This window comes from Sminthopsis crassicaudata, chromosome 6, assembly GCF_048593235.1.
Source record: "Sminthopsis crassicaudata isolate SCR6 chromosome 6, ASM4859323v1, whole genome shotgun sequence".
In the NCBI taxonomy this organism is placed as follows: domain Eukaryota; kingdom Metazoa; phylum Chordata; class Mammalia; order Dasyuromorphia; family Dasyuridae; genus Sminthopsis; species Sminthopsis crassicaudata.
The window spans coordinates 189,293,744-189,321,334 of NC_133622.1; the positions used below are offsets into that span (position 1 = coordinate 189,293,744).

The following is a 27,591-nucleotide window of genomic DNA, read 5'->3' on the forward strand; positions in this document are numbered from 1 at the left end:
TGTTGTATATGGTCATCTAACTATTAGGCTGTTAAAAGGCAGACTGTTGACACTCAGAGGCTAGTATTCTATACCATTGACCTATATTGCCTCCTTAATATTTATTGGATTGAATTAATAACAAGATAAGTGAATTTTATAACATTTTAATGCTTTATTAAACTTTTTTGATCCTTATAATAGCCCTTTGAGGTAGGTATTATAGGAATTATTCCCTTTTACAAATGAGGAAAAAAAAACAGGGAACTTCAGTGATTGACTTGGTAGTCACATATTTAGTTCAGGCCCATAGCTAGTTCAATACTATTTAAATTCAGATCTGTCTTAACTCCAAATAGTCTTTTTTCTTTTCAAAGGTTGCACCTTTAAGTCTATTGTCTTAGGTGAAGGGAAGAATGTCATCCTGGCCTCAGTTAACCTAATTTAGAATCTAAATCCCTGATAGGCTAAATCCCTATTGATGTTAATAATCTACCTGAAATAATTTCTCTGTGTTTTTTCTCTTATCCGGTGATTCAGAACCCAAGGCTGGCCTTCATTATTCAGATTCTTTCTCCAATACTGCTTGTCATCTTATTGTGCTATCTGTAATGTTTATTCATAGGTTTTAAAAAAATTGATTTAATCTTAATTAAATCTCTTCCTTTCTTACTACTTTCAACTTCTGGCTTTCACTGAGACCTGTTGGTCTCTTAAATAAAGAAGGTATCTTAGAAATATGTCTCCTCTCATTTTATAAGAGGGGACCATCAAGGTTTAGAGGTTAGGTGATTTATTTGTCCAATCTTATGAGTTATGAAAGGGAAAAAAACTGAACTCAGTTTCTGTTACTTCAATTCAGGCATATTTTAATTTGATTGTAAAGAAGAGGAAAAATATCAGAATAATGGAGAAAATTAGACAATTTTGCTCACAAAAAAATTAAGAAAACATCTATAATCACCAATTTATAGGCCCACTTTCTTATATTTTCTTTGAGAATTATTAGCGGAATCCTTGATGAAAATATGAGGCAATAAATAACAGATTTTTGTAAGATTTTCTTCAGTGGATCACACCTTTTTTTTTTTTTTTTTTACAGTTTATTGAAGTATGTAGAGGATATAACAACCGTTTACGCTTATTGTTTGTTTGCTATGACAAGCATTAGAATAAAATGCAGACCTAAATTTTCTCTTTCAGTAACAAGTCTTAAACATGCATGTATTAAAATCATAAAAAGGTTCTGGTCACTACAAACAGATATTTAGATTATTATCAGTTGAGGCAAATAAGAGAAATGTACTGTCATGGAAAACAGTCTGTTCAAGTTGAAGGATTCCTTAAAGATGATGAGGTCCTCTAGATGGCTTTCATTCTTTGATAATGTGTTCTTTTTATTGCATTGATCCCTGAATATTAATGAGATATCCAGCCTTACCTATAAAAAGGTTGGCTTAATAATCCACATAGGAGGGGCAGTTAGAAAGCACAGTGGATAGAGCACCAGCCCTGAAGTTAGGAGGGCCCTGGTTCAAATCTGGTCTCAGACTCTTAACACTTCCCTAGCTGAGTGACCCTGGGCAAGCCACTTAACCCCAATTGCTTAAGCAAAAAAAAAAAAAAAAATAATAATAATAATAATAATAATCCACATAGAAAAAAATAAGTTAGGTGAAGAAGAGAGTAGTGAGTGTTATTTAGTCTATCAGTGATCTAGTGTGGAAAATGGCACATCTGTTGAATTAATATGTCATCATATACATGTGTATTGGACAGGTATTACTGAAGGACATTGAAGCAGATCTCAATTTGAATGGGAAAAAAGAGAATATATTAGCTTACATTTAGGAAATTGAATAGTTTAACAATCCTAAAGAACTCCCTTGATATGGAACACATTTTAAAAAATATAATAACAGCTTTTTATTTTATTTTATTTTATTTTTTTCTCTCCTTTTAAAATTAATTTTATAATTATAATTTTTTGACAATATATATGCATGAGTAATTTTTTTTTTTTTACATTATCCCTTATATTCATTTTTCCAAATTTTCCCCTCCCTCCCTTTACTCCCTCCCCTAGATGACAGGCAATCCCATATATTTTACATGTGTTACAGTATAACCTAGAAAAAATATATGTGTGTAAATCCAATTTTCTTGTTGCACGTTAAGGATTGGATTCCGAAGGTATAAGTAACCTGGGTAGATAGACAATAGTGCTGATATTTTACATTCAATTCCCAGTGTTCCTTCTCTGGGTGTAATTGTTTCTGTCCATCATTGATCAACAGCTTTTTATTTTTAAAAATACATACAAAAAGTTTTCAACCCTTGCAAAACCTTGTGTTCCAAATTTTTCTCTCTCCCTTCCTACTTTGTGCCTCCAACAGCAAGTAATCCAGTATGTTTAAGCATGTACAATTCTTCTAACTATATTTCTACATTTATCATGCTACACAAGAAAAATCAGATCTAAAATGAAAAAAAAAAAAAAACTGAGAAAAACAGGCATGCAAGCAACAACAACGAAAAAAAAGATGAAAATATTGTGTTGTGATCCACATTCAGTTCCCACACTCTTCTCTGGATGCAGATGGCTCTCTCCACAAATCTTTTGGAATTGAGCTGAATTACCTTATTGTTGAAAGGAGCCAAGTCCCTCGGAATTGATCATCACACAATCTTGTTATTGCTATGCACAATGTTCTCTTAGTTCTACTCACTTCACTTAGTGTTTTGGAACACATTTTGAACATAATGATTTCTTTATAATAATTCGCTAAATATTTCTTTTAAAATTTTAAAATTATTCTTTTTACATAAATACAAATTTGGAGTGGTTGGGATTTAATTTTTTTGTTTGTTTTTGGTTTTAGGTAGTCTGGGAGACCGTGCTTGTCTAAGTTGTACATCTCTGAGTTTGATAAACCATACGTAAGTAAAAGTTAAACATGAAATCAAATTTTTTCATAATTCTTTGTAAGTTCCTGTGTGAGAATTTTCAGTTTTTTCTTCATTGCTTGTAGAAAAATTTTGGGTAATTATTTCTTCCATTAAAAAAAAATAAACATTGTTTCTTGTTTAACCTTTATTTTTTTTCTTAATATCTGGAGATGTCATTACATGGTTTTTTGTATTGCTGAGAATGTTATAGAATATTTATTTGGGTTTTCTCATTGTTGTGTATTTATTTTGCTGTATGTTTGTAAATCAGTCATTGATAGTATATTTGTGACCAAATAAATGAGCAAAGCCAGAACTGTGACCATTTCTAATGGATAATATCCTGGAAAGATGATAATAGTAGCTTGATGACAACATAATTTCTTAATGGTTTTTATTTGTCCAAATACATGTAATGATAGTTTTCAACAGTCACCCTTACAAAATTTTGAGTTCCAAATTTTTCTCCCTCTCCCCCCCAACCTCCTCCCATATACAGGAAACAATCCAATATAGGTTAAATGTGCATTTCTTCTATATTTGCCATGCTGCACAAGACAAATTAGCTCAAAAGGTGAAAGAAAGAAAAAAAACTCAAGCAAATCAACAACAAAAACTGAAAATACTATGTTTTAGCCCACATTCAGTCTCCATAGTTCTCTGTCTGGGTGTAGATGTTCTATTTCCGTAACAAGTCTATTGGAATTGCTTGAATTACCTTATTTTTTTGAAAAGAGCCAAGTCTCTCACAGTTGATCATGACATAATCTTGTTATTGCTATGTACAATGTTCTCTTGGTTCTACTCACTTAGCTTGCTTATTACTTCATGTAAATCTCTCCAGGCCTCTCTGAAATTATTCTGCTGATTATTTCTTATAGAACAGTAAAATATTACTATAACATTCATATGCCATACTCATATACCATAAATGGTACCTCAGAGTTATATTAATTTGAATTTCTGTAATCAGTAGTGATTTAGAGCATTTTTTCAAATGATTAGAAATGATTTTAATTTATTCCCTCCATCCCTCCCTTCCTCTCTGTCTTTCTCCCTCCCTTCCTTCCTCCCTCCCTCTATTCCTTCTTCCCTCCCTCCCTCTAAGGCAATTGGCGTTTAGTGACTTGCCCAAGGTCACACAGCTAAGAGTATTAAGTGTCTGAGGTCAGATTTGAACTCAGATCCTCCTGACTTCAGGGCTGGTGTTCTATCCTTTGGGCCACTTAGCTGCCCCTGATTTAAATTTCTTCATGTGAAAATCAACTGGGGAGTAACTTGTATTCTTGTAAATTTGAGTGAGTACTCTCTATATTTTAGAAATGAGGCCTTTATCAGAAACACTGGCTGCAAAAATTTCTTCCTAGTTTTCTGCTTCCCTTCTAATCTTGACTGTATTAGTTTTGTTTGTATAAAACTTTTAAAATTTAATATAATCAAAATTATCTGTTTTGAATTTCATAATGTTCTCTACTTCTTTGGTCATAAATTATTTCCTTCTTCAGAGATCTTGAGAGGTAGACTGTAATGAGCCAGAACTCTGGAGAAATAAACTTGAGGCAAGGATTCTACCACAAGGTGTTAAACTCAGTGGAATTGATAAGACAATGGTTATTTAGTTCAGTATAGTGACTAGTAATTCTCTAGTTTAGTATGATTGTTTAAGTGATTCCCTAGTGATGTAATGATTGGCTTATACTCAGTATGATAAATTTATTTAATTGTAATAGAGTATATAAACTGGGGACAAACTCAGCCACAAGAGAGACTTGACCAGCCATGGTGGTTCTCCTGCCTTCATCACTTCTCCACTAAGGCCAAGGACTTGGGCTAGTCCTGAGATCCTCCAGAGATCTAGTCTGGACACTGTATTTTAATCCACCCCAGTGGATTAGAAAGCAACGGTATGTTTTGTCACCCTAACTTGGGGACTCTAGAAAGCAGGACATTACATTTGGATGTGCAGACTGCTGACTGACTGACTGACTGGATAGGAGCAGAGACTGACTGAGATTGCTGGTGCAGACTGGGAAACTGAAAGAGACTTTATCCCTGGCTATTCTGGTGGTAATTATTCTTTTTTTTTTTTTTCCTGAGGCTGGGGTTAAGTGACTTGCCCAGGGTCACACAGCTAGGAAGTGTTAAGTGTCTAAGACCAGATTTGAACTCGAGTCCTCCTGAATTCACTGCGCCACCTAGCTGCCCCTGGTGGTAATTATTCTACTGAGACAAAGGCTGGTCCCAAGGCCCTCCAAAAAGCTAGTCAGAACATTACAGTAGACTATCCCTTGTCTTCCTCATTTGTTTATAGTATCACTCTTTATGTCTAAATCTTGAACCCATTCCGACTTTATCTTGGTATATATAGGGTGTTAGATGTTGATCAGTGCCTAGTTTCTGAATTCTATTTTCTAGTTTTCCCAGCAATTTCTGTCAAATATAGGAAATTCTTATCAAACATTAGATTCCGTAGTCTTTGTTGTAAACCTAACCTATTCCATTGATCCACTACTATTTTTTGGGCAGTACCAATGGTTTTATTGACTCTTGCTTTATAATAGTTTTAGATTTGGTACAGCTAGACCACCTTCTTTTGCATTTTTTTTTCATTAATTCCCTTGAAATTGTTGATCTTTTTTTCTTGCAGATGTTTTCTACTTTTTCTAATACTATAATTTCTTGGTTGTTTGATTGGTATGACACTAAGTAGATCAATTTAGGTAGAATTGTCATTTTTATTATATTAGCTCAGCCTACCCATGAGACTTGATATTCTTCCAAATTGTTTAGATCCAACATCATTTGTATGAAAAGTGTTTTGTAATTGTGGGTTTCTGGCTTTGTCTTGGCAAGAAGATGTAAAAATATTTTATATTATCTATAGTTATTTTAAGTGGAATTTCTCTTTCTATCTTATTGCTGGACTTTACTGGTAACTTATAGAAATGCCAGTGATTTATGTAGGCTTATTTTATATCTTGCCACTTTGCTAAAGTTTTTGTATTTAGTAGTTTTTTAATAGATTCTCTAAGTATACCATCATATGTTTGCTAACGTTTCCTTCATCACTTTTAGTTACATATATTTTTATTTTTGCTTGATCTGAGATCAGGATTGCTACTCCTGATTTTTTTACTTCAGCTGAAGCATAATATTTTCTATTTCAGCCTTTTACCTTTACTCTGTATGTATCTCTGTTTCAAATGTGTTTCTTACAAATAGCATATTATAGGATTCTGACTTTTTAATCCAGTCTGCTATCTGCTTCTCTTTTATGGAGAGTTCATCCTATTCACATTCATAATTAAGATTATTAATTTTGCTATCCTATTTTTCCCTAAGTTATACTTTTTTCTCTTTTTATCCTTTCTCTCCTTGCCAGTGTATTGCTTACTACCACCACTTCCCTCAATCTGCCTTCCCTTTTTTCAAATCCCCCCTTAATCCCCTTTCCGCTTTTACTTCTTCGCTCTTTTGTATTAGCTTTTCCTTTCCTCTTTTCCCTCCTACTACCCTCTAGGATGAGACAAATTTCTATACCACCTAAGTGCACAGTGTTATGCCCTCTTTGAGCCAAATCTGATGAGATTCAGGTTCAAACAATGCTTATCCCCTTCCCTTTTTTTCCAAGTATAATACATCTTTTGTGTCTCTTCATGTGGCATATTTACCCAATCTTACTTCCAATATCCTCTTCTCTTAGTAAAATCTCTTGTCTACCCCTATTTTCTTTTTAAAATCATTACATTAAAGTCAACTTATTTAAGCACTAATTATACGTCTTCTAACTATTCTGACAAAAATACAGTTCTCAAGAGTTGTGCGTTTCTTCTGGGTGTAAACATTTTAACATTTAACATTTAAAAACAATTTTTTTCCCATTTACCTCATTTTGCTTCTCTTGAGTCTTATATTTGGAAATCATATTTTCTGTTCTGCTCTGGTTTAAAATCATTAAAATAATTGAAAATCCCCTGTTTCCTTGAATGTCTATATTTTCCCCTGAAATATTTTTTATTAATTTTATAATTATAATTTTTTTGATAGTACATATGCATGGGAAATTTTTTTTTTTTTTTTTTTTTTTTTTTTTTTTTTTTACATTATCCCTTGTATTCACTTTTCGAAATTTTCCCCTTCCTCCCTCTACTTCCCTCCCCTAGCTGACAGGCAATCCCATACATGTTAAATGTGTTACAGTATATCCTAGATACAATATATGTGTGTAAAACCAAATTTCTTGTTGCACGGTAAGAATTGGATTCCAAAGGTATAAATAACCTGGGTAGAAAGATAATAGTGCAAACATTTTACACTCAATTCCCAGTGTTCCTTCTCTGGGTGTAGCTGTTTCTGTCCATCATTGATCAACTGGAACTGAATTAGATCTTTATGTTGAAGTGTATAGTGATCTCCAGGTTCTGCTCATTTCACTCAGCATCAGTTGATGTAAGTCTCTCCAAGCCTCTCTGTATTCCTCCTGCTGGTCATTTCTTACAGAACAATAATATTCCATAACCTTCATATACCATAATTTACCCAACTATTCTCCAATTGATGGGCATCCATTCATTTTCCAGTTTCTAGCCACTACAAAAAGGGCTGCCACAAACATTTTGGCACATAAAGGTCCCTTTCCCTTCTTTAGTATTTCCTTGTGATATAAGCCCAGGAGTAGCACTGCTGGGTCAAAGGGTATGCACAGTTTGATAACTTTTTGGGCATAATTCCAGATTGCTCTCCAGAATGGTTGGATTCTTTCACAACTCCACCAACAATGCATCAGTGGCCCAGTTTTCCCACATCCCCTCCAACATTCATCATTATTTGTTCCTGTCATCTTAGCCAATCTGACAGATGTGTAGTGGTATCTCAGAGTTGTCTCAATTTGCATTTCTCTGATCAATAGTGATTTGGAACACTCTTTCATATGAGTGGAAATAGTTTCAATTTCATCATCTGAAAATTGTCTTTGACCATATCCTTTGACCACTTATCAATTGGAGAATGGCTTTATTTCTTATAAATTAGAGTCAATTCTCTGTATATTTTGGAGATGAGACCTTTAACTGTAAAAATGTTTTCCCAATTTGTTACTTCCCTTCTAATCTTGTTTGCATTAGCTTTGTTTGTACAAAAGCTTTTTAATTTGATGTAATCAAAATGTTCTATTTTGTGATCAATAATGATCTCTAGTTCTCCTTTGGTCACAAATTCCTTCCTCCTCCACAAGTCTGAGAGGTAAACTATCCTATGTTCCTCTAATTTATTTATGATCTTGTTCTTTATGCCTAAATCATGGACCCATTTTGATCTTATCTTAATATGTGGTGTTAAGTGTGGGTCCATGCCTAGTTTCTGCCATACTAATTTCCAGTTTTCCCAGCAGTTTTTGTCAAATAATGAATTCTTATCCCCAAAAGTTGGGATCTTTGGGTTTGTCAAACACTAGATTGATATTTTTATTCACTATCTTTCCCTGTGAACATAACCTATACCACTGATCAACTAGTCTATTTCTTAGCCAATACTAAATGGTTTTGGTGACTGCTGCTATATATAATATACTTCTAGATCAGGTACAGCTAGGCCACCCTCATTTGATTTTTTTTTTTTTTTTTTTTCATTAATTCCCTTGAAATTCGTTACCTTTTGTTCTTCCATATGAAGTTTGTTGTTGTTTTTTCTAGGTCATTAAAATAGTTTCTTGGGAGTCTGATTGGTATAGCACTAAGTAAATAGATTAGTTTTGGGAGTATTGTCATCTTGATTATATTCGATCGGCCTATCCAAGAGCACTTAATATTTTTCCAATTATTTAAATCTGACTATTTTTGTGGCAAGTATTTTGTAATTTTGCTCATATAATTCCTGACTTTCCTTTGGTACATAGATTCCCAAATATTTTATACTCTCAACAGTTATTTTGAATGGAATTTCTCTTTGTATCTCTTGATGTTAGATTTTGTTGGTAATATATAAAAATGCTGAGGATTTATGTGGATTTATTTTGTATCCTGCAATTTTGCTAAAGTTAAGAATTATTTCTAATAGCTTTTTAGCAGAATCTTTGGGGTTCTCTAATTATACCATCATATCATCTACAAGGAGTGATAGTTTGGTTTCCTCATTACCTACTCTAATTCCTTGAATCTCTTTCTCGGCTCTTATTGCCGAGGCTAGCGTTTCTAGTATAATACTGAATAGTAATGGTGATAGTGGGCAACCTTGTTTCACTCCTGATCTTACTGGGAAAGGTTCCAGTTTATTGCCATTACATATGTTTACTGACGGTTTTAAATATATGCTCCTGATTATTTTAAGGAATAGTGCATTTATTACTATACTTTCAAGTTTTTAGTAGGAATGGATGTTGGATTTTATCAAATGCTTTTTCTGCATCTATTGAGGTGATCATATGGTTTTTGTTAATTTGGTTATTGATATAGTTGATTATGCTAATAGTTTTCCTAATATTTAACCAACCCTGCATTCTTGGTATAAATCCCACTTGGTCATAGTGTATTATCCTGTTCCCCTGAAATAGAATGCTTAATCTTGCTGGGTAGTTTATTCTTGGTTGTAGTCCAAGCTCCTTTGCCTTCCAGAATATCTTATTCCAGACCTTCTGATCCTTTAATGTGGTCTTGGGTAAACTTGATTGTTGTTCCTTGATAATTGAATTGTTTCTTTCTGTCTGCTTGCAGTATTTTCTCCTTAATTTGATAATCTTAGAATTTAGCTGCAATATTCCTTGGGGTTTTCCTTTTGGGATCTCTTTCAGGAGATGATTAGTAGATTCTTTCAGTGACTATTTTACCCTCTGAGTCTAAGATATCAGGGTGGTTTTCCTTGATGATTTCTTCAAAGATGCTGTCTATTCTCTTTTTTCCTTCCTGGTTTTCAGATAATCCAGTCATTCTTAGATTGTCTTTCTTGGATCTATTTTCCAGGTTAGGTGTTGTACATTTTTTTCTATTTTTTCAGTTTTTTGATTTTGTTTGTTGACTTCTCATTGACTCATTCATTTCCATTTGTCCAGTTCTGACAAATTTTAGTAAATTGTTTTCTTCAGTTAGCTTTTTTACCTTCTTTTATATTTGGCTAATTGTACTTTTAAAGGACTTGTTTTGTTCAATGGATTTTTTTTCCATTTTGCCAATTCCATTAAAAATTAAAAATTCCTTAAAAGAGTTGTTTTCTTCAGTATATTTTTTCTATTACATTAAACTAATTTTTAAATGAGCTGTTTTCTATAGTCAATTTCTCTATTTCCTTTTCCAAGGTATTGGTTTTCCTTTCCCAATTTTCCTAATTCTCCTGCAAAGCTCTCATTTCTTGTCCCCATTTTTCTTCTTTCTCTCTTTTTAGATCCTTTTTGAACTCTTCCAAGAAGGCCTTTTGAATTGGAGATTAGTTCATATCCTGCTTTGAGGCTTCATCTATAGACATTTTGCATTTTCTCCCTTCTTCTGTGTTTGTGTTCTAGTTTTCCCTGATATTTCTCCATAGTAGCTCTGTGTTCAGAACTTATTTTTAAAGGTTGAATTCTGCTCCTGGGGCACAGAGAAGATTGTCTTAATCTTCCTCTACAGGGCAACAGGGGCTTCTCACTCACTGTGCTGGTGCTGCAGGCTTCCTTACGGCCCCAGTGGGCTGCCCAAGTCCCACATATTTATTATGTTGGAGTACAGAGGTTCACAATTTGCCTTCTGTAGGTGCTTTGTAGACCTCACAGCTATTCTGCTGATCTGTCCTTCTGAACTAGGACTGAGAAATCAATGTTTCTATAGTTGGCTAAGAGCCTCTTGCTCTGCCCTGGGCCTCCCTATACTAGGCTTGCCCACTCTGCATTTGCCTGTACTATGCCTTGTATGGACTGCATTCCCCCTTAGCCAGTTGAAACAGACTTTTGCTAGAGTCTTTTCAAAATATTTTAAGCTGGAAAATTATTACACTTGAAATGTTTGTAGATTCTGTCACTCTTAAATCTGTTCATTGGCTTGGTCTAGTCTTCATTAGAGAAATCAGAAAGACCTCAGGTAATATCTTGTTTATTCTTTGCCATTTTGGCTCCTCCCATTGACAAAAAAAATTCCAAGAGAGAAAATTTATTTAAAAAATTTATTTTTGTCATGCTTTAAAAGTTTTAAGTTCTAGATTCTATTCCTCTTACTCCTCTTCTACCCACTGAGAAAACAAACAATATGTCCATGTAGATATGTATGTGAAGTCATACAAAATGTATTTCCCATATCAGCCATGTCACCAAAAAAAAAAAAAAAAAAAAAAAGGAAAAGAAAATAAGACAATTATACTAATTTTTATACTTAAGAGTTCATTGTTTTTCTTCAGAGATTTATTTAATCTCTTTGGGATATACATGTAGAAGTATTGCTGGATAAAAGGATATACCCAGTTTTTTAGTTCTTTGAGTATAGTTCCAGATTATTCTCTAGAAGTTGGACCAGTTCACTGCTGTATCTTATTTTCCCTCATCCCTCCTGCATTTATCATTTTTGATATGTATAAGGTTGTTTTTGTTTGTTTGTTTGTTTTTGTTTTTGTTTTTTTGCTGAGGCAATTGGGGTTAAGTGACTTGTCCAGGGGCAGCTAGGTGGTGCAATGGATAGAGCACCAGCCTTGAATTCAGGACCTCAGACACTTAACACTTCCTAGCTGTGTGACCCTGGGCAAGTCACTTAACCCAGCCTCCCTCCCCCCAAAAAAAAAAAAAAAAAAGGGACTTGCCTAGGGTCACACAGCCAGGAAATGTTAAGTGTCTGAGATCAGATTTGAACTCAGGTCCTCCTGACTTCAGGGCTGGTGCTCTGAACTACCTAGCTGCCCCAAGGTTTTTCAAAGGTTAAAAAAAAAAAAAAATTAGACTCCATCCCCTATATATTTGAAAAATGAGACTTTTATTGGAGAAATTTGCAATAAAATATTTTTATTTTACTTTTTTTCCGATGGTATCTTTTAGCAAAATGTAGTTTCCTTGTTTATCTCTTTTCATTTAGACATTTTTTATGCGTGCTTTGACTCATGATCTGTATAACATCAACCATGTTCTCCATGGTTGTCATCTCTGCCCTTTTTATTCAGTTGAAGCAACCCTTCATTTCAACTCTGTGTTTAACTCTTTTCAGAATTTGTTTGCATTGCTCGTTTCTTTTTTCCTTACTTTATTTTCCCCCAGTTACACATAAAGATAATTTTTAACATTTTCACAAATTTGAGTTCCAGATTTTCTTCCTTTCCCTCACTTTCCCCTTTTGAGACAATATGCAATTTGATATAGTTATAACTGTGCAATCATGCAAAACATATTTCCATATTAGTTATGTTTTCAAAGAATATGGCCAACTAAAAGAAAAAAAAACAACCAAAAAGTTAAGGGAAAAATAGCATGCTTTGATGTGCATTCAGACTCTATTCTTTTTCTAGATGCGTATAGTATTTTCATGATGACTCCATTTCTTTTCTGTTTTTTCTTATCCATTCTTTAACCCTTCTAGGAATTCTCATTGAACTTGGCTCCATTTAGCATTTTTAAAAAGATTATTTAAAAATTTAAAAAAAATTGATAATAGCATTTTATTTTCAAAATACATAGTTTTCAACACTCATCTTTGCAAAACCTTATATTCCAAATTTTTCTCCCTCCCTTTTTTCCATTTCCCCTAGATAGAAAATAATGCAATAGAGATTAAACATGTGAAATTATTCTACACAGATTTCCACATTTATCTTGCTGCACAAGAAAAATTAAAAAGGAAAAAAATGAGAAAAAAAAGCAAGCAATAAAAAAAGTGAAAATACCATATCGTTAAATTTATTCCATAGTCTCCATAGTTCTCTCTGGATGGAGATGGCTCTCTCTATCACAAGTCTATTGGAATTGGCCTGAATCACCACACTGTTGAAAAACGAGCCAAGTCCGTCACAGTTAATCATCACATAATTTTGTTGCTGTGCACTGTGTTCTTTTGGTTTTTACTCACTTCACTTAGCATCAGTTCAGGTAAGAGATGTCATTGCATTTTTAACATTTGCTGCATTGGTGGTGTGATAGAGTCCAGTAGGAGATTTGAACTGATGTTGGAGAGAACTTTTACAGCTTGTCCAGGAAAATGTCCAGGGCTGGGATACCTTCCATAAGCCCTTTGCATTTGTGGGTCTCTGCCACAATCTGGCAAGGATGGCTTCTCTATCCTTTCAATTAATTAATTAATTATTATTTCTTTTGCTGAGGCAATTGGAGATAAGTGGCTTGCTCAGAGTCAACACACAAATAACAGGACTTGTCAATGTCTGAGGCTGGATTTGTACTCAGTCCTCCTGACCCTAGGGCCAGTGCTCTATCCACTGTGCCATCTAACTGCCCCCTCACTATGCTTTTTAGAAGGAGTTTTTCAAGGTCTGTTGTAGAAAGGAAACGGCACCTGCACCTCAGCCCATTGTCTCTGGAACCTTGTCTTTACCATTCTTTTTCATCTATCCCCCAAATATAGTCTGAGATTTTGTAGAACTATACCAGTTTGTAGAGGAGACTGTACTCTCTCTCTTTTTTTCCAACTATACACTGAATATAGATAAGTTCAGCTGAGAGATGGTAGGAATTGTTTTCAGTTGTGGATAGAAACTCAGATTCTGCCCTCTCCAGATTGAGATAATATCAGCTTTTCTCCAGCCCTTGGTGATGGAATAGGCATCATTTTATGGGAAACATTTTAACTTTAAGGGATCAAAGTCTCATCCCTGAACTTGGATACCTGGAGAAGAGAGTGAGACTACAGGCCTTGCCTTTCTCTGCCCTGCTTTCATGCAGATGTCACCCTCCTGATGTTTGCTGTGCTCTTTGGGAGAGAAACAACAAGGAACATCACCAAGAAGGAGTTTTGTTGGGGGAACAACTTCTCTCTTGTGATGTTCTTAGTATAGGAATTCTTTCCATCAATTCATGAGATCTTGCTCAGAAGTCAGGAGGATGGTTCAGGCACCACCTCTCTGACTCCTTCGGCAAGTCGCTTACATTTGCTGGGACTCAGGCTGCTTCATGTAGAATGATGGGTCTAGATTGGATGACAACAGGAGACTAAAGATCCTGGAGAACTGCCAGTGGTCATAGACAGTAAGTGTCAAAGGCCTCATCGTGTGAACTCAGGGCTTTCTGACACCTAGTACTTATTAGTTTAATTCCTGCTCCATGTCTGGTTTAGTATTAATGTATTTCTCTGCTTGTGGGATATTCTAAAGAATATCAGTTGTGTATGCTTAGGGTAGCTCATAAATGAACAAGACCCAGAAATTTTAGGGCTGTTGACCTCTGCTGAGAAACAGACAGGATGTAATTTTCATTTCTGTGAAAGATGTAAGAGCCTTGACCTACCTTGCAGGTACCTGAGGTATTTCTGATACCTCATATAATTCCCAGGGTGAGGCAGAAGAGTTGGTGTACATTTTGAACTAATTCCTCTGATATACTCTCTGATTCTCTGAAGGATATGGTGAGAAAACAATATCATCCAAATTAGCATTCCTGATTTGTCACACAGTTTCAGATTGATTTTCTTACCTAGGTCTGGGATGGCCTTCTAAGGTGTTTATGGTGTAGTTTCAATAGTTAAGGAATTCATGAGACTGAACCATATATTACTTTTACTTAGTAAAACTTTATTAATAGTATAACAGTTTTATGGGCATTTTAAAATATTCTTAATACATTTTTAAATTCCCTGTGAATATAAAATTGGCAATTATCCTATGTATTCCTTAAAGTAGGGCTATTAAAGATTTCCCTTCATTTATTTTTAATATATTCACTAGACCGAATAAAACAATTCTTTTAAAAAGTCACTTATTTAGAATGACTTTTGCTATAATTAGATTGAATTAGTAAAATTTTGACTGTGCCACTTCTCAGCTTTTCTTTCTTTAAGAAAAATACTTTTGCTGTTCTTTAGCTTTCCTAGTTGAATAATTAATAAACATTCTAAATCAAAGCTTTTTGATTAAAATATTAATACTGTGATCAGTTATTATGAAACTTAATAAAACTCCAGTGATAAGAATTCTAATAATGATATTTTATAAAGAAAGGGATATTCAGTTTTTCCCATCCTCAAGTATCTTAAAAAATAAAATTTTTAAAGAGATACATAATGAGACTTGATTGTAACTTTTAATATAGTTGGTTGCTCAATTCCCTCTAGGATCCTAATAGATTATCAGATTATTGTAGAGAAGGTGAGTCTAAATTTATTTTTCTTTAGATTTTACCTTTAGTCTAAAAAAATTATCTGAAGCCTTTGATATTTTGAAATTTATTTCCTCTTATCTCCTTCAAGTTGGTATTATGGTAGGTTGCATTTTAATGGTCATTAGCATTAAAATGAGTGAAAAATGACTATAATCCTGATTCTTGCAAAATACATTAAATTGAATCTATTTGCAGGCCTTCATCTACAGTACTTCATGATCATGTTGCATAGCAGCCTCATTTTTTGATTGAACAATTCACATTGAAATGCTGACTTCTGAATCTGTAGCTTAGAGATAAGATTAATTAAAAATTCATTTCATTTTAAGGTTTCTGTTAAATTGTAGGGCAGTGGAAGGGAACAAATTTTACTACTACTTAATCATTATAAAGCCTAAGGTTCTTTAAATGTTTTACAAATTAATTCTCAAATTTTTAAAAGAAATTCATAACATCTGATGAAAAAAGTGCCACATTCTTTGAAATTGAATTATTTTATTCTTATTTATAAAATATATATTTCATATTTTATATATATGATAATAGTGTGTTTTAAGTAGTAATTTCAATAAAAATGTGAGAAAAAATTATGGCTGGCTTATTTTTGTTAACAGGTAATACAGATTCAGCATATATTGAGTATACACATTCAAATAGATACCCTGAATAACAGAAATCATGATAGTCACTTGGCAATCACTAATTACATTTATATGAAGTTTGTAAAGCTGTTCCTCAGATCAACCCCTGAATTAGTAGAAGCTGATATTTCAAAGAAAAGGAAAAAAGGCCTCTTATATCAAAGAAAAGGAAAAAAGGCCTCTTATATTTCAAAATAATTTTAGCAGTATTTTTGTAGTAAGAAAAAAACAAAATGGGCATCCATTAATTGGAAATGACAATAAATTGTGGAGTATTTATGTATATGTATTCATATACATACACACATCCCCATTCCTGATGTGAATAGGTTTTCAACACTTTGACCTCTCCTATCTATGTGGCTCTTTGTCTATTCTTCCTCTGTACCTCATTTGTATGATGTAATTAATATTTTTACTTTAACTCTGCCTCAATCTTTCTACTGTTGATGTTAATCTTAAACATATAGCATACATTTCTCATGTTAAAAAAACAAACAATTGGCCCATATTGAGTTCCTTGAAATTAGTCTTTGGTATTGATTCTTATATGTTAAATTTTCTAAAAGTTCTGAAAATCTGCAAGTTAATTGAATATCATTTTTTCTTGTTCAATATTATAGATAATTTTGCTGAATATGATATTTTTGGCTGTAGGCCTAGTTCTTTTGATTGTTGGTAGATATGATTTCAAGACCTGTGGTGTGTTATTGTGGATGCTGATAAGTTCTGTAGAATTCTAATTGCAGCTCCAATATTTTTGAATTGTTTCTTGCAAAATTTTATCTTTGATCTGGGGTTTTTTGAAATTTGGCAATAATATTCTGTTTTCCACAAAGGATCTTGTTGTGGTGGTGATCAGTGGTTTTTTTTTTTTTTTTCCATTCCTACTTTTCCCTCATGTTCTAAAACTCCAGGACAATTTTCTTGGATTATTTTTTGCATTATTGTTTCAAAGTCCTTTTTTTGGTCATAACTTCCAGGCAGTCCAATTACTCTTGTAATTTTCTCTTCTTGATCTGTTCTCGAGATCTGTCGTTTTTAATGTGTTTCACGTTCTGTTCTAGTTTCTCATTCTTTAGAATCTGTTTTGTTATTTTGTGGTCTCATAGCTTCACTCACCTATTCTAATTTTCAGAGTTATTTTCATTTTTGAGACTCTGTATCTCCTTTTCTTGTTGATTAACTTCTTTTTTCATAATCCCGTTTTTCTTGGATGGTTTTTATTTTTCCTTCAATGTGTCTCATTTGATTTTTAAATTATTTTTTGAATTCCATAAACTCTCTCTGGACAGGGAGCCATTTCATGTTATTCTTTGGTCTGGAAGTTTTTTTTTTTTTTTTTTTTTCTTAATTGTCTTCTGAAGATGAACTCTGGTCTTCCTTGTTCTCATAGTAAGTTTCTATAGGTGGGTTCTATCTTCCTTACTGATTCTTTTTTTTTTTTTTTTTTAATAGTTATTAGTGTAAGCAATTCTGATGGGAGGAAGGAGAGGAAGGGGTGCCTCAAGCTTCTCGTCAGCTCTCCACTTTGATCAGGAACCCCAAACCAAGAGCGTCACCCTTCTGCAAGTGCCCATAGCTAGGAGCATCCCTGCCTCATGGCTTCTATATTCACCAGCTGCTGGTTCCTTTTCACTCAGTATGTTCACAATCAGCTGAGATTCACTCAGTTTTCCTGGACTCTAGTCTATAGATAATACCAGGAGGTGAAATATCTCTTTGATTCCTGCTGAAGCTCCAGTCACATCTTGCCCCAGGACTCCCCATGAGACTTTTCTGAGGAATGGGCCTGGAGGTTTTTGCATTTATTCAGGTTAATTTTGGCCCTGAGGTCTTCCTGTTGTGCCCCAAATCTTCTGGATTTTTCACCAGTCTTTGTTCACCCTGAGGTACACATTTGTTCTATTTGTGTGGAAAATCTGGAGAGCTTGAAATTTACCAACCTATTCCACCATCTTCCCAGAATCCTCTGATGAGGAAAATACTTTTAAAGCATTAAAGTGTTAATAAGCTATAATTGTGAAGCTTATGGATGTGTGTGTATGGGTTTTAAACAAGTTTTTGGTTTTTTATTCTTTGCTTTTGAACATAATTTTTCCATTTTTATTTATCAATAACTTGTGACCAATTTTGCATGGAGGTCAAGTACCAAAATACTACTTGATTTCACTTGAAAGGTTTAGAAAGGGTGGTAAGATCTGTGGGCATTGTATTTGGATGTGTCAAAAACTGCCACATTTAGAAGGTAAGAGATCCTGGATTGGTGAGAGTGGGATGGGGTTGGGAAGGGCTGATCTATGATACTAACTGCTGAGAAGTTGAGGAAGATGAGACTGAACCATTTATACTTAACTGATTATACTTTGAATATAATTCTCTAGTGTTAAAAACTTATAAGCATTAAAAAAAATTTCAAACAGGAATTTTATCTTTCATTACAGATTATGGAAGGAAAAGTCTCTAATCCCCTTTTCTCCTCCCCCCCTTTTTTTTTTTTTTAAGAATTAAGTTAGGGAGACATTTTGAAGGCTAAATGGTTCATAAGAATCAGACATTTTTTCTACTTAGTTGACTGTAAAGATAACCTTGATTTATACTTTTTTGAGATTGATGTTTACGAGGAAGAGGAAAATTTCTTACTTAAATGTAGATCAATCCCACAATCCTAGCTTCCTTGGTATCTTATCTTAACCAGCCAACTTGACCACTTCTGCCTATTCTTTTTCTTGGTAGAACCAGCAATTCAAATATTTATAAACAGGTCACCTTGGAGGCTAGAGACTACAAAATATCCTTTCAATATTATAGACAGAGTTTTATGGTAATAGAAAATGATTTATTTCTTGACTCAAGAAGGGATTTTTTTCCCCACTTAATAGTTTAACCTGAAACATTTAGTTAGTATATTGTTTTCTTAACTGATTTTTAACATTTTGTTTAGTGCCACTTTATATAGGTATTTTCTTCTAAAGAAAATAGCAGAAAACATTTTGCTTATATATCAAAAACTGATGAAAAAAAATTCAAATATTTCCCAATTATAAAACATCCACATTAATTGGACAACAAGTAGAGAATTTAAAGAATCCAGTTTCAGGGGGCAGCTAGGGGGTGCAGTGGATAGAGCACCAGTCTTCAAGTCAGGAGGACCTGAGTTCAAATTTGGCCTCAGACACTTAACACTTCTAGCTGTGTGATCCTGGGCAAGTCACTTAACCCTGATTGCCTCAGGAAAAAAAAAAAAAAAAAAAAAAAAGAATATCAATAAATCTGAAGTATGGGTTATACTAGATAACCTTTAGGTTTCTAGCTCTAAATCTTATATGGATCTTTTTTTAGGCTATAATATGTCATGATATAAAGATATATTTTGAGAAAGTAATGGTGTATTTCAATTCATAGAACATATTTAGGTTTTAGATCATAAATTAAATTCTTTGATTGCTCACTGTTTTCTCTCTCTCTTTTTTAAAGGAATATTAAGTTTGGTTGTTGCACTCATGTCCATCCTGTTTACATTTCCTTCAAAAGTAATCACTTAAGTTGTTGGACTAAAAGACCTGAACAAACATATATGGTAATAAGATCTTCTGAATCATGGACGCCTCTTTCCAGTTTGCACTCTCTGGAACCTCCACACATTTCTGTGCGGTGCTTGCATTCTTCTTGTCCCCTACAAGATGACTCGGTAGTGGAAAAGTCCCTGAAGACTATTAAGGATAAAAATAAGAAGCTCGAAGAAGGTGGACCAGTCTATAGCCCCACTGTAGAGGTGCCTGTGAAGAAATCAATTGTCCAAAAGGTTGTAGATGAGTTGAAGCACTATTATCATGGCTTTCGGTTGTTGTGGATTGATACAAAAATTGCTGCACGGACACTTTGGCGAATTCTCCATGGTAGCACCTTATCTCGGAGGGAGCGGAGACAGGTAACAGGGAGTGAAGATCTTTAATTATCCCTTCTTTGGTTTTGCTTGATTTTGTTGCTTTAACATTTTTAAATTTGTGGGTAGGAACAGACGTTATCATCCCTTATGAGGACTAATTTATGGTTTTCCTTGCATGGAAAAAATTTCCTACTTTCCTATCCTCTTCCTCCCTTTCTTTTTAAGTATAAAGGTTGTTTTTTTTGTTTTGTTTTGTTTTGTTTTTTTTTGAGGCAGTTGGAGTTAAGTGACTTGCCCAGGGTCTCACAGCTAGGAAGTATTAAGTGTTCTGAGATCAGATTTAGACTCAAATCTTCCTGACTTCAGGATTGGTGTTCTAATTACTGTGCCACTTGCTGCCTGTTAAGTATAAAGATTAACATTTTGAGAGTTAATTCAATGGATTGGGCTAGATGGTGGAAGACATATATTGCTGATTATCTTGGAACTAAATGCTCTATTGCTCTCTTCTCCACTTAAAGAAGAAAATAAGCCTATTTTCTTAGCCTATTTATTGTGGAGGCATATTCAAGGAGATTCATCTGAATATATTTTGTTAATGCTCTTGAAATTGTACAAACTATATGTAGAATGTGAATGATTATCATTGTTAGTACTTACAAAGGAAACAAAATTAAGACACATTTAATACCCCTAAATTTAATTTTACATATATATTAATCTAATGATGTCATAATAATAGTAATAGTTACATGTTTAATACTCTAGACAAAAGCATTAATAGAATATGCTATATTGTCATAACATTTTCATTGAATGCTATAAAAGGATTTATCTGACAAATATATTGGATTTTTACCAACAGTTTTCATATCTTATTAAGCTTGCTGAAGAAAAAAAAGAAAAGCATTTTTTGATCTGTGAGAGTTACTTAGACTGTGATCTTTTTCTTGAAAATAGTATTAACAGTAAGAGCCATAGAAGGACAGATAAACTTTGTGTACCCCCAAAACAATAGAGTTGAAACTTTTGTGTAGAAGAGACAGGATATGCAGATTAGTACTTTATTACATGCAAGTCTTGGACTATTCAGTTCTAAGAGTATTTGATTACTTGAAATCTAATGAAACATTATCTTCATTTGGGTATTTGGAATAAAAAAGAAAAGCTTTATGAATTCCAAATTCTTTCCATAAGTGTGTGTATACAAGCACAAGTTTTGAAAAGGAAATAAAAGAATGCTTTGTTCAAATATCATGTTTAAAATATTTAATGGCCATTGTTGGTTATAAGTTTTACATTTTTTGTTATGTCTTTTTAAAAAGAGTAGGGTATTTGGTTATTGTCTAAAAATGTGACTTCTAATTTTGCTTTTCAGATTTTAATAGGTTTTTTTAAATTTGTATGGGTTTTTTTTTTTTTTTTTTTTTTTTTTTCAAATAGCTTTTATGGAGGAGCAATGCAAAATATCCAAATGACCAATTTTAGGTAGAAAATGAAGTTTTGACTGATTTAATAGTAGGCCTTTTTTTTTAGGTGTAATTCATGCCATTGAATAGTTGGACATATCAGAATTATAATATTGGGCATTTATTTTTTTCAGTATATGTTTTCTTTAGCATATTATGTTTTGAGTCAGATATTTATTGATCTATGATTTAAATTTAGCATCAGTACTGGAAATTATATTTGTATTTCATAATTACTAACCGGAATAACATATAAGACTAGCTATCTCAGTAGATGCCTGCTTTATTGAAGAATTCAAAATTGAGGTTTTAATGTTGGGTGCATAAATGAAAACTTTTAAGAATATATAGCTTATAAATATAGTGCCTGCTAATTTTTTTATTGTGATTACTTTAAAAAAATGTCTAAAAGTATGATGTTTTTCCTGAAGTATTTCAGTTGGAAACTTTTAAACAGTAAAGATCAAAGTAGTGATATCCTTAGGACAATTCAAAGTAGCAGCAGGAGACTCTGACACAATGAATGAACCCTTAGAATTTAAGAATCTGGAGAGTCAGGCAGATTGACAGCAAATTAGTGTGTAATGTCTCCAGGGTTTTTTTTTTTTTCCGTTTGTTTTTGTTTTTTTAGATCAATGAAGGTAACTAATTAGTCTTAGCCTTTAGAGTATTCCACTTCACTTATTTACGTCTGAATAAATGAAATTTTTCATTTATTTCTGAACAAGTGTAGTAAATAGCATAGGCTTTGAGAATGGTGAGAAGCAGAGCTGCTGTCAGGAATTTTTCTCCTCACTTTAAAATTGTATATTCATTGTAAGTTGAGATTGGATGCATGATGAGAGATCCCCTCTGAAGGGAAAATGTATCTAGAAAAGAGTAACATTAAAATAATTGTAGTTGTGCATTGCAGACCATATGGTGTTTCTTGCCTTTTTTCAGGAAAGTAACTGGCAGCTCATTATATTGTCAGCCAGCTTTTGTCTCCATTTTTAGAGGCATGCCTCTGCTAATCGGAAGTGTCCTAATGATGGTTCTGGCTGGAGTGAAAGTGGGGGAAATGCTGTTAATATATGTTAGATACTTAATATCAAATGATAAATTCATAGTTCAGAAAATAACTGCAAAGAATTTTTTGTGAGTCTTGACATTAAAAATATTTTTTAAATGGAGAGTCTCTCAGAACCCAAGTTTTAAGAAAGGAGACATTGTCAAAAATCTATTTTTTTTTTAAATTAAGTATTTTTTTCAGAAGACCACAAATAATTGTCAGTGTATATGGAAAGCTTTAGAATTAAAATAAACCTGGGGCAGCTAGGTGGTGCAGTGGATAGAGCACCAGCCTTGAATTCAGGAGGACCTGAGTTCAAATATGGTCTATGGTCTCAGACACTTAACACTTACTAGCTGTGTGACCCTGGGCAAGTCACTTAACCCCAGCCTCGGGGGGAGGGGAGGGGAGGGGAAGAATTAAAATAAACCTGAGAGATAACTGCAAGTTTTTTTCTTCCAGTTTTATATGTGAAATAACAGAGACTACAGAGAGATGAAGTGATTTGCCCATAGTTACTTTCTTGATGGGTACTTAGCCTGGAGCCCAGGGTCTTTAATTCTTTCTCTGCCTTGTAGCTCAGAAAGAATCATGAATTGACCACAACATGACTTGGGAAATTCCATTGTTTTGTTCTCTTCTGACTGAAATAGAAAAAGATGGTAGCATAGAAAATGAGAAAGTAAAGACCTGGGTAACATAACTATCCTGGAGCCATTGTCTGCTAACTACTTTCCCCTTAGGTTAGAAAGTGAATGCAGCACATATGAAACCGTCTACCATTTGTTGTTAGATGACAGACATTTTGGAATGTAACTGTCTCTACAAATTAGAAAACAAATTGAATAATATCTAATGATTTGGCATGTAATATAGTGACATGGATACTATAAAAAGTAAGAAAAGACTTTGAACAAACTGTCAATAATTATAGTACTTGTAGAAAAAGTTATCTTTCAGTCTTATTGTGGTGTAGTGCTAAATCCCTGTCAGGTTTTGTAAAACTGAAAAGGCTTTCAAAAGTAGGTCAAGTGATAGATTGTACTTCTGGTATAGACCAGTCTGGCTAAATTTGGACAAATTCATTAAATGGAGGACCATAGAGTAATGGTTGCTTTCTGCCATGGCACCTGATGAAAATTATAAATTAAGGGCAGAGAAAACTTTCAGTCGTCTGTGGAGAGAATATTTGTCCTGATGAAATCAAAGGTTCTTGAACGATCAAAATTAAGAGAAAAATCACATAAAAATTATGATGGGCTAAAGCTCAAATGATGAGAAACTGAGGTTTATTTTTTTCCATGTGCTTTATGATGAAAAGATTTTTTTAAGTAATAACTTTTTATTTTTAAAATAATGCAAAGATAGTTTTCAGCATTCACCCTTGTAAAACCTTGTGTTCCAAATTTTTCTCCCTTCTTACCCTCTGCTTCCTTCCCTTACACAGCAAGTAATTCAATGTACATTAAACATGTGCAATTCTTTGAAACATATTTCCACATTTATGATGCTATACAAAGAGAATTAGATCAAAAAGAAAAACAAATGAGAGAAAAAAATCAAGTAAACAACAAAATAGGCGAAAATACTATGTTGTGATCCACATTCAGTCCCCATAGTCCTCTTTCTGGATGCAGATAGCTCTCTCCATCACAAATCTGTTGGAATTGGCCTGAATCATCTCATTGTTGAAAAGAGCCAGATCCATTAGAGTTGATCATCAACATATTCTTGTTGCTGTGTACAATGTTGTCTTGGTTCTGCTCACTTCACTTAGTATTAGTTTATGTAAGTCTCTTCAGGCCTTTCTGAAATCATCCTGCTGATTGTTTCTTATAGAATGATAATATTCCATTACATTTATATATCATAACTTATTCAGCCATTCTCCAACTGATGAGATCCACAAAACTGAGATTTATTTAAAGAAGCCCCTCAGAAAAATGCTGCCAAATGAGATCATAGATATAAATTGTTTGGATAATCTGAAAACATTATATAAATACAATTATATATTATATAAAAATGCCTAAATGTTATATAAATACAATTATATACAACTATTGTTACTTAGAATATCAATATGACCATTTTAAAAAGGCTGGGGAAATTTTATTTGTATTGAGGATCATAATAAGAGGTAAATATTATTTTGCAGTTATATATACATAGAATGAGATTTTTCTGAAAAGTTCTTAAAATTTCTTTTCCTTTTGACTTCTATAAATCAGGAGAAACATTTCTGTGCTTAATTTGGAGAATAATAAAATTTAACTTAAAAAGAGTATGGCAAGAAATTGTTTTTTAATGAATTTTGGAAAATCAAAAGTAGTTCCCACCATGTCACAGAGTAATATTGAAATTGATACACAACAGTTGTAGTCAGTATGAGAAGTATTACTATAGACAGAAATAGCAGTAGTTAACCCTTCATAGCTTCCTGATTTAGCTTTGTTCTCTGTATTGCTGCAGTGGGTCCAGTACTTCTAATTTTTACCTTAAGATCTTTATGATCTATTTTCCCCCATCCTTGTTTTTGATTGTTATTTTCCATACATCTTTGATTTTGTAACCTTGAGATTGAGATCTGTTTCTTGGTATTTTTTGGTGAGATTAAATCCCTGATTATTGGATAATGATTATAATTATTCCAGTGTGTCTGACTGTCCATTAGTCAACACCAAGCAGGAGATATGTACTGGAAGACAGAGGCTTTGTTACCTTACTGGCTTCCTGAGATCTTAAGTTATTATCTTTTATTTTTTTCTTAAGATAAACTATTTTCATTTGTTTTGGGGAGCATCCTGAATTCTATCTTTCTATCTTCATCTTGATTTCTTTGGCCTCTTATTTTTTCTTAGATTTTAGCTATTGAGGAGAGTTTTATCCCTCAGCAAGAGCTTTAGCTGTTTTCAACAAAGACTTAAGTTAGATTTAACTAAAGATAAGTATTTGTAATGACAGACATGAGATTCTTGTCAGCTTTGGCAATTTCCCTGAATTTTAGACATTCTTTCTTTTTTTTTTTTTTTAATTTTAATAGTATTTTATTTTTCCAAACACATGCAAAGATAGTCCTCAACATTCACCTTTGCAAAGCCTTGTGTTCCACAATTTTCTCCCCCCTTCTCACTTTTCCCTCTCTCCAAGACATCAAGCAATCTGATAAACATGTTAAACATGTGCAATTCTTCTAAAGGTGAAAATACTAGCTTTGATTTGTATTCAGTCTCCATAGTTCTCTCACTGGATGTGGATGACATATTTTGTATGATGGGTTTTAATGAAAAGGAAAATTTTCTGCATATTGGCTTATTAAAACAAGGGATAATGGAATAGTAATCTGCTTGACTTGTGGTTTTTTTGAGTGAATTGTAGATATTCATTCAACAGATGAGCACATAGATCTACTATGTGCCTGCTAAGTATTGTTTTAAACACTAAGACGCACAGAGACAAAAATGAAATAGTCTTTAGTTTACAATTCATTGGCTGTTCCAGTGTGACACACATTTCTTGTTTTTAGTTGTTTGGAAAAGGACAACATGGATTTGCAAAGCCTTGGTTAGTTGCTTAAAGTTAAAAGATTTTCTTTTTTCTTTTTTTTTTCTGAGTAGCTTATATCTTGGGAACTAGTTTTGTTTTAAGGACGTCCATAGGTAAAATTAAAAATTTAAATGTGGATTAATCTATGTTCTTAGGTATTAACTTTTTCTGTCTTTAGAAATTCATTTAACTTAAAATACAGCTAACTGTAATTTTAGTTTTCAGCAAATGATCACAAATTACCTAATCATTCATAGGATGCTGATTATGTGGAAAAAAAAGATAATGTGATCAAACTGATTTTTTCTCTTCTGATGTAGACTAATACACCATCAAATGATAAAATAAATATTTACAAACTAACATTTTGTGTCTGGAAGTTAATTACATTGTTAAATTGTTCTCATCTGAAAATTACTTGTGACAAAGTATATGGTCTCTTTTCAGTTCTGAGGCACTTTAAACTTCCATTATTAAACTAAACCCTCAGGTTTCTGGAATGGGCAGAAAAAGAGTCTAGTCTTTGGCTACAAACAGCTCTTTATGACCCAGCAACAAAGGGATTTGTTAAAACAGAGCTGAAGCTCACACCTGTTAATACTATGCTGGAGGTTTTGCTCTGTAGAATGAAAGCACTTTCTGTGTGATAATGATGTGGAAGAAATGCTGGAGTCTTTTGTGATAAGCAATAAGGTTTAAAAGAGCTAAGAAAAAAGGGACAAATAAATTGGGGTGATCAAGAACACCTAGATCAGCTTTTGACATTGGAAGAGGAGAAGACCCTTATAAAATAGTAGAAAAAAGCTTTGTGGGGTGAAATAGCCACCTGTGCTACCTCTCAAAGGACTTTGAAGGAATAAGGTATCTCTCTTCCTGCCTTTGATAATAACTGCTGAGAAAGACATGAAATATATCCCTGTGTGACTGGAAGTGATACTAGAAATCATCCATGCTGTGCCTCTTTGACCCCCAGAAGGGATTGATGTACATGATTTCAGCAGTGTGAGAAGGGAGCACCATGTGCAAATATCTTGAGTATAGTTACAGTCCTGGAAACTACAAAATACTTGGTAGATTCATGTAGTTGGGAAGACACCCTAGAAATACAAATAACTCAACAGAAATCCCTAGACGTGACTCCTATATACCTTTCTTTGTTCGTACATTCTTTTTTCCTTTCCTTTAATTTCAGAGGATTTGGTCCCCTCTCTCTTAGCTTCTTCCTCCGACCTATAAAATATATTCAGGTCTTCCCTTTCTCCCCAATCCCAAACCCCAAATATCTCTGATCTCTGTTCCCAATTAAAGGGATCATTCTACTTCTCCACCAAATTTCTAAAAAGAGTTGTTTCTACTTTCTGTTTCTACTTTATCTCCCAATTCCTTGCTCCTGGAAAAAGGTAAGTTGGAGCCAAGTGATAAAGAAATTCAAAAACTAAGCAGAGGAGCTTATACTTGATTTTAGAGTCAATAGGAAGCCATTAAAGTTTGTTGATTATGGTCAGGACACTGCCGTTTATGAGGTTAACTTTGGAACCCATATGGAGCATATACTGGAATATGGCAGGAAAATTAGTCTTGGACAATTTCAGATGAGAAGTGATAAAGGTTTGTAGTAAGGTGGTAGCCATGTGAATAGAGAGGAGATGGATTTGAGAAATGAGAGAAGTTGTGGAGGATAGAAAGATTTGGGAAATGATTGGCTATATGAAGAGTGAGGAGTCAAGGATAACATTGAGGTTAGAAGTGCTGCTTGTGCCCTCAATAGAAATAGGCAAATTCTGATGTGGAATAAACTTGATGGG

General features: G+C 33.5%; 1 protein-coding gene across 1 annotated transcript in view; it reads left to right on the plus strand.

The window, feature by feature from the left end:
- The window catches only part of LETM1 (leucine zipper and EF-hand containing transmembrane protein 1), a 78,822-nt gene that overhangs the window by 11,804 nt on the left and 39,427 nt on the right, over positions 1 to 27,591 (plus strand). Inside the window, 2 exon segments of the mRNA XM_074272563.1 lie at positions 2,862 to 2,919; positions 19,309 to 19,762. Of these exon segments, the coding sequence (XP_074128664.1) occupies positions 2,862 to 2,919; positions 19,309 to 19,762 (512 nt within the window).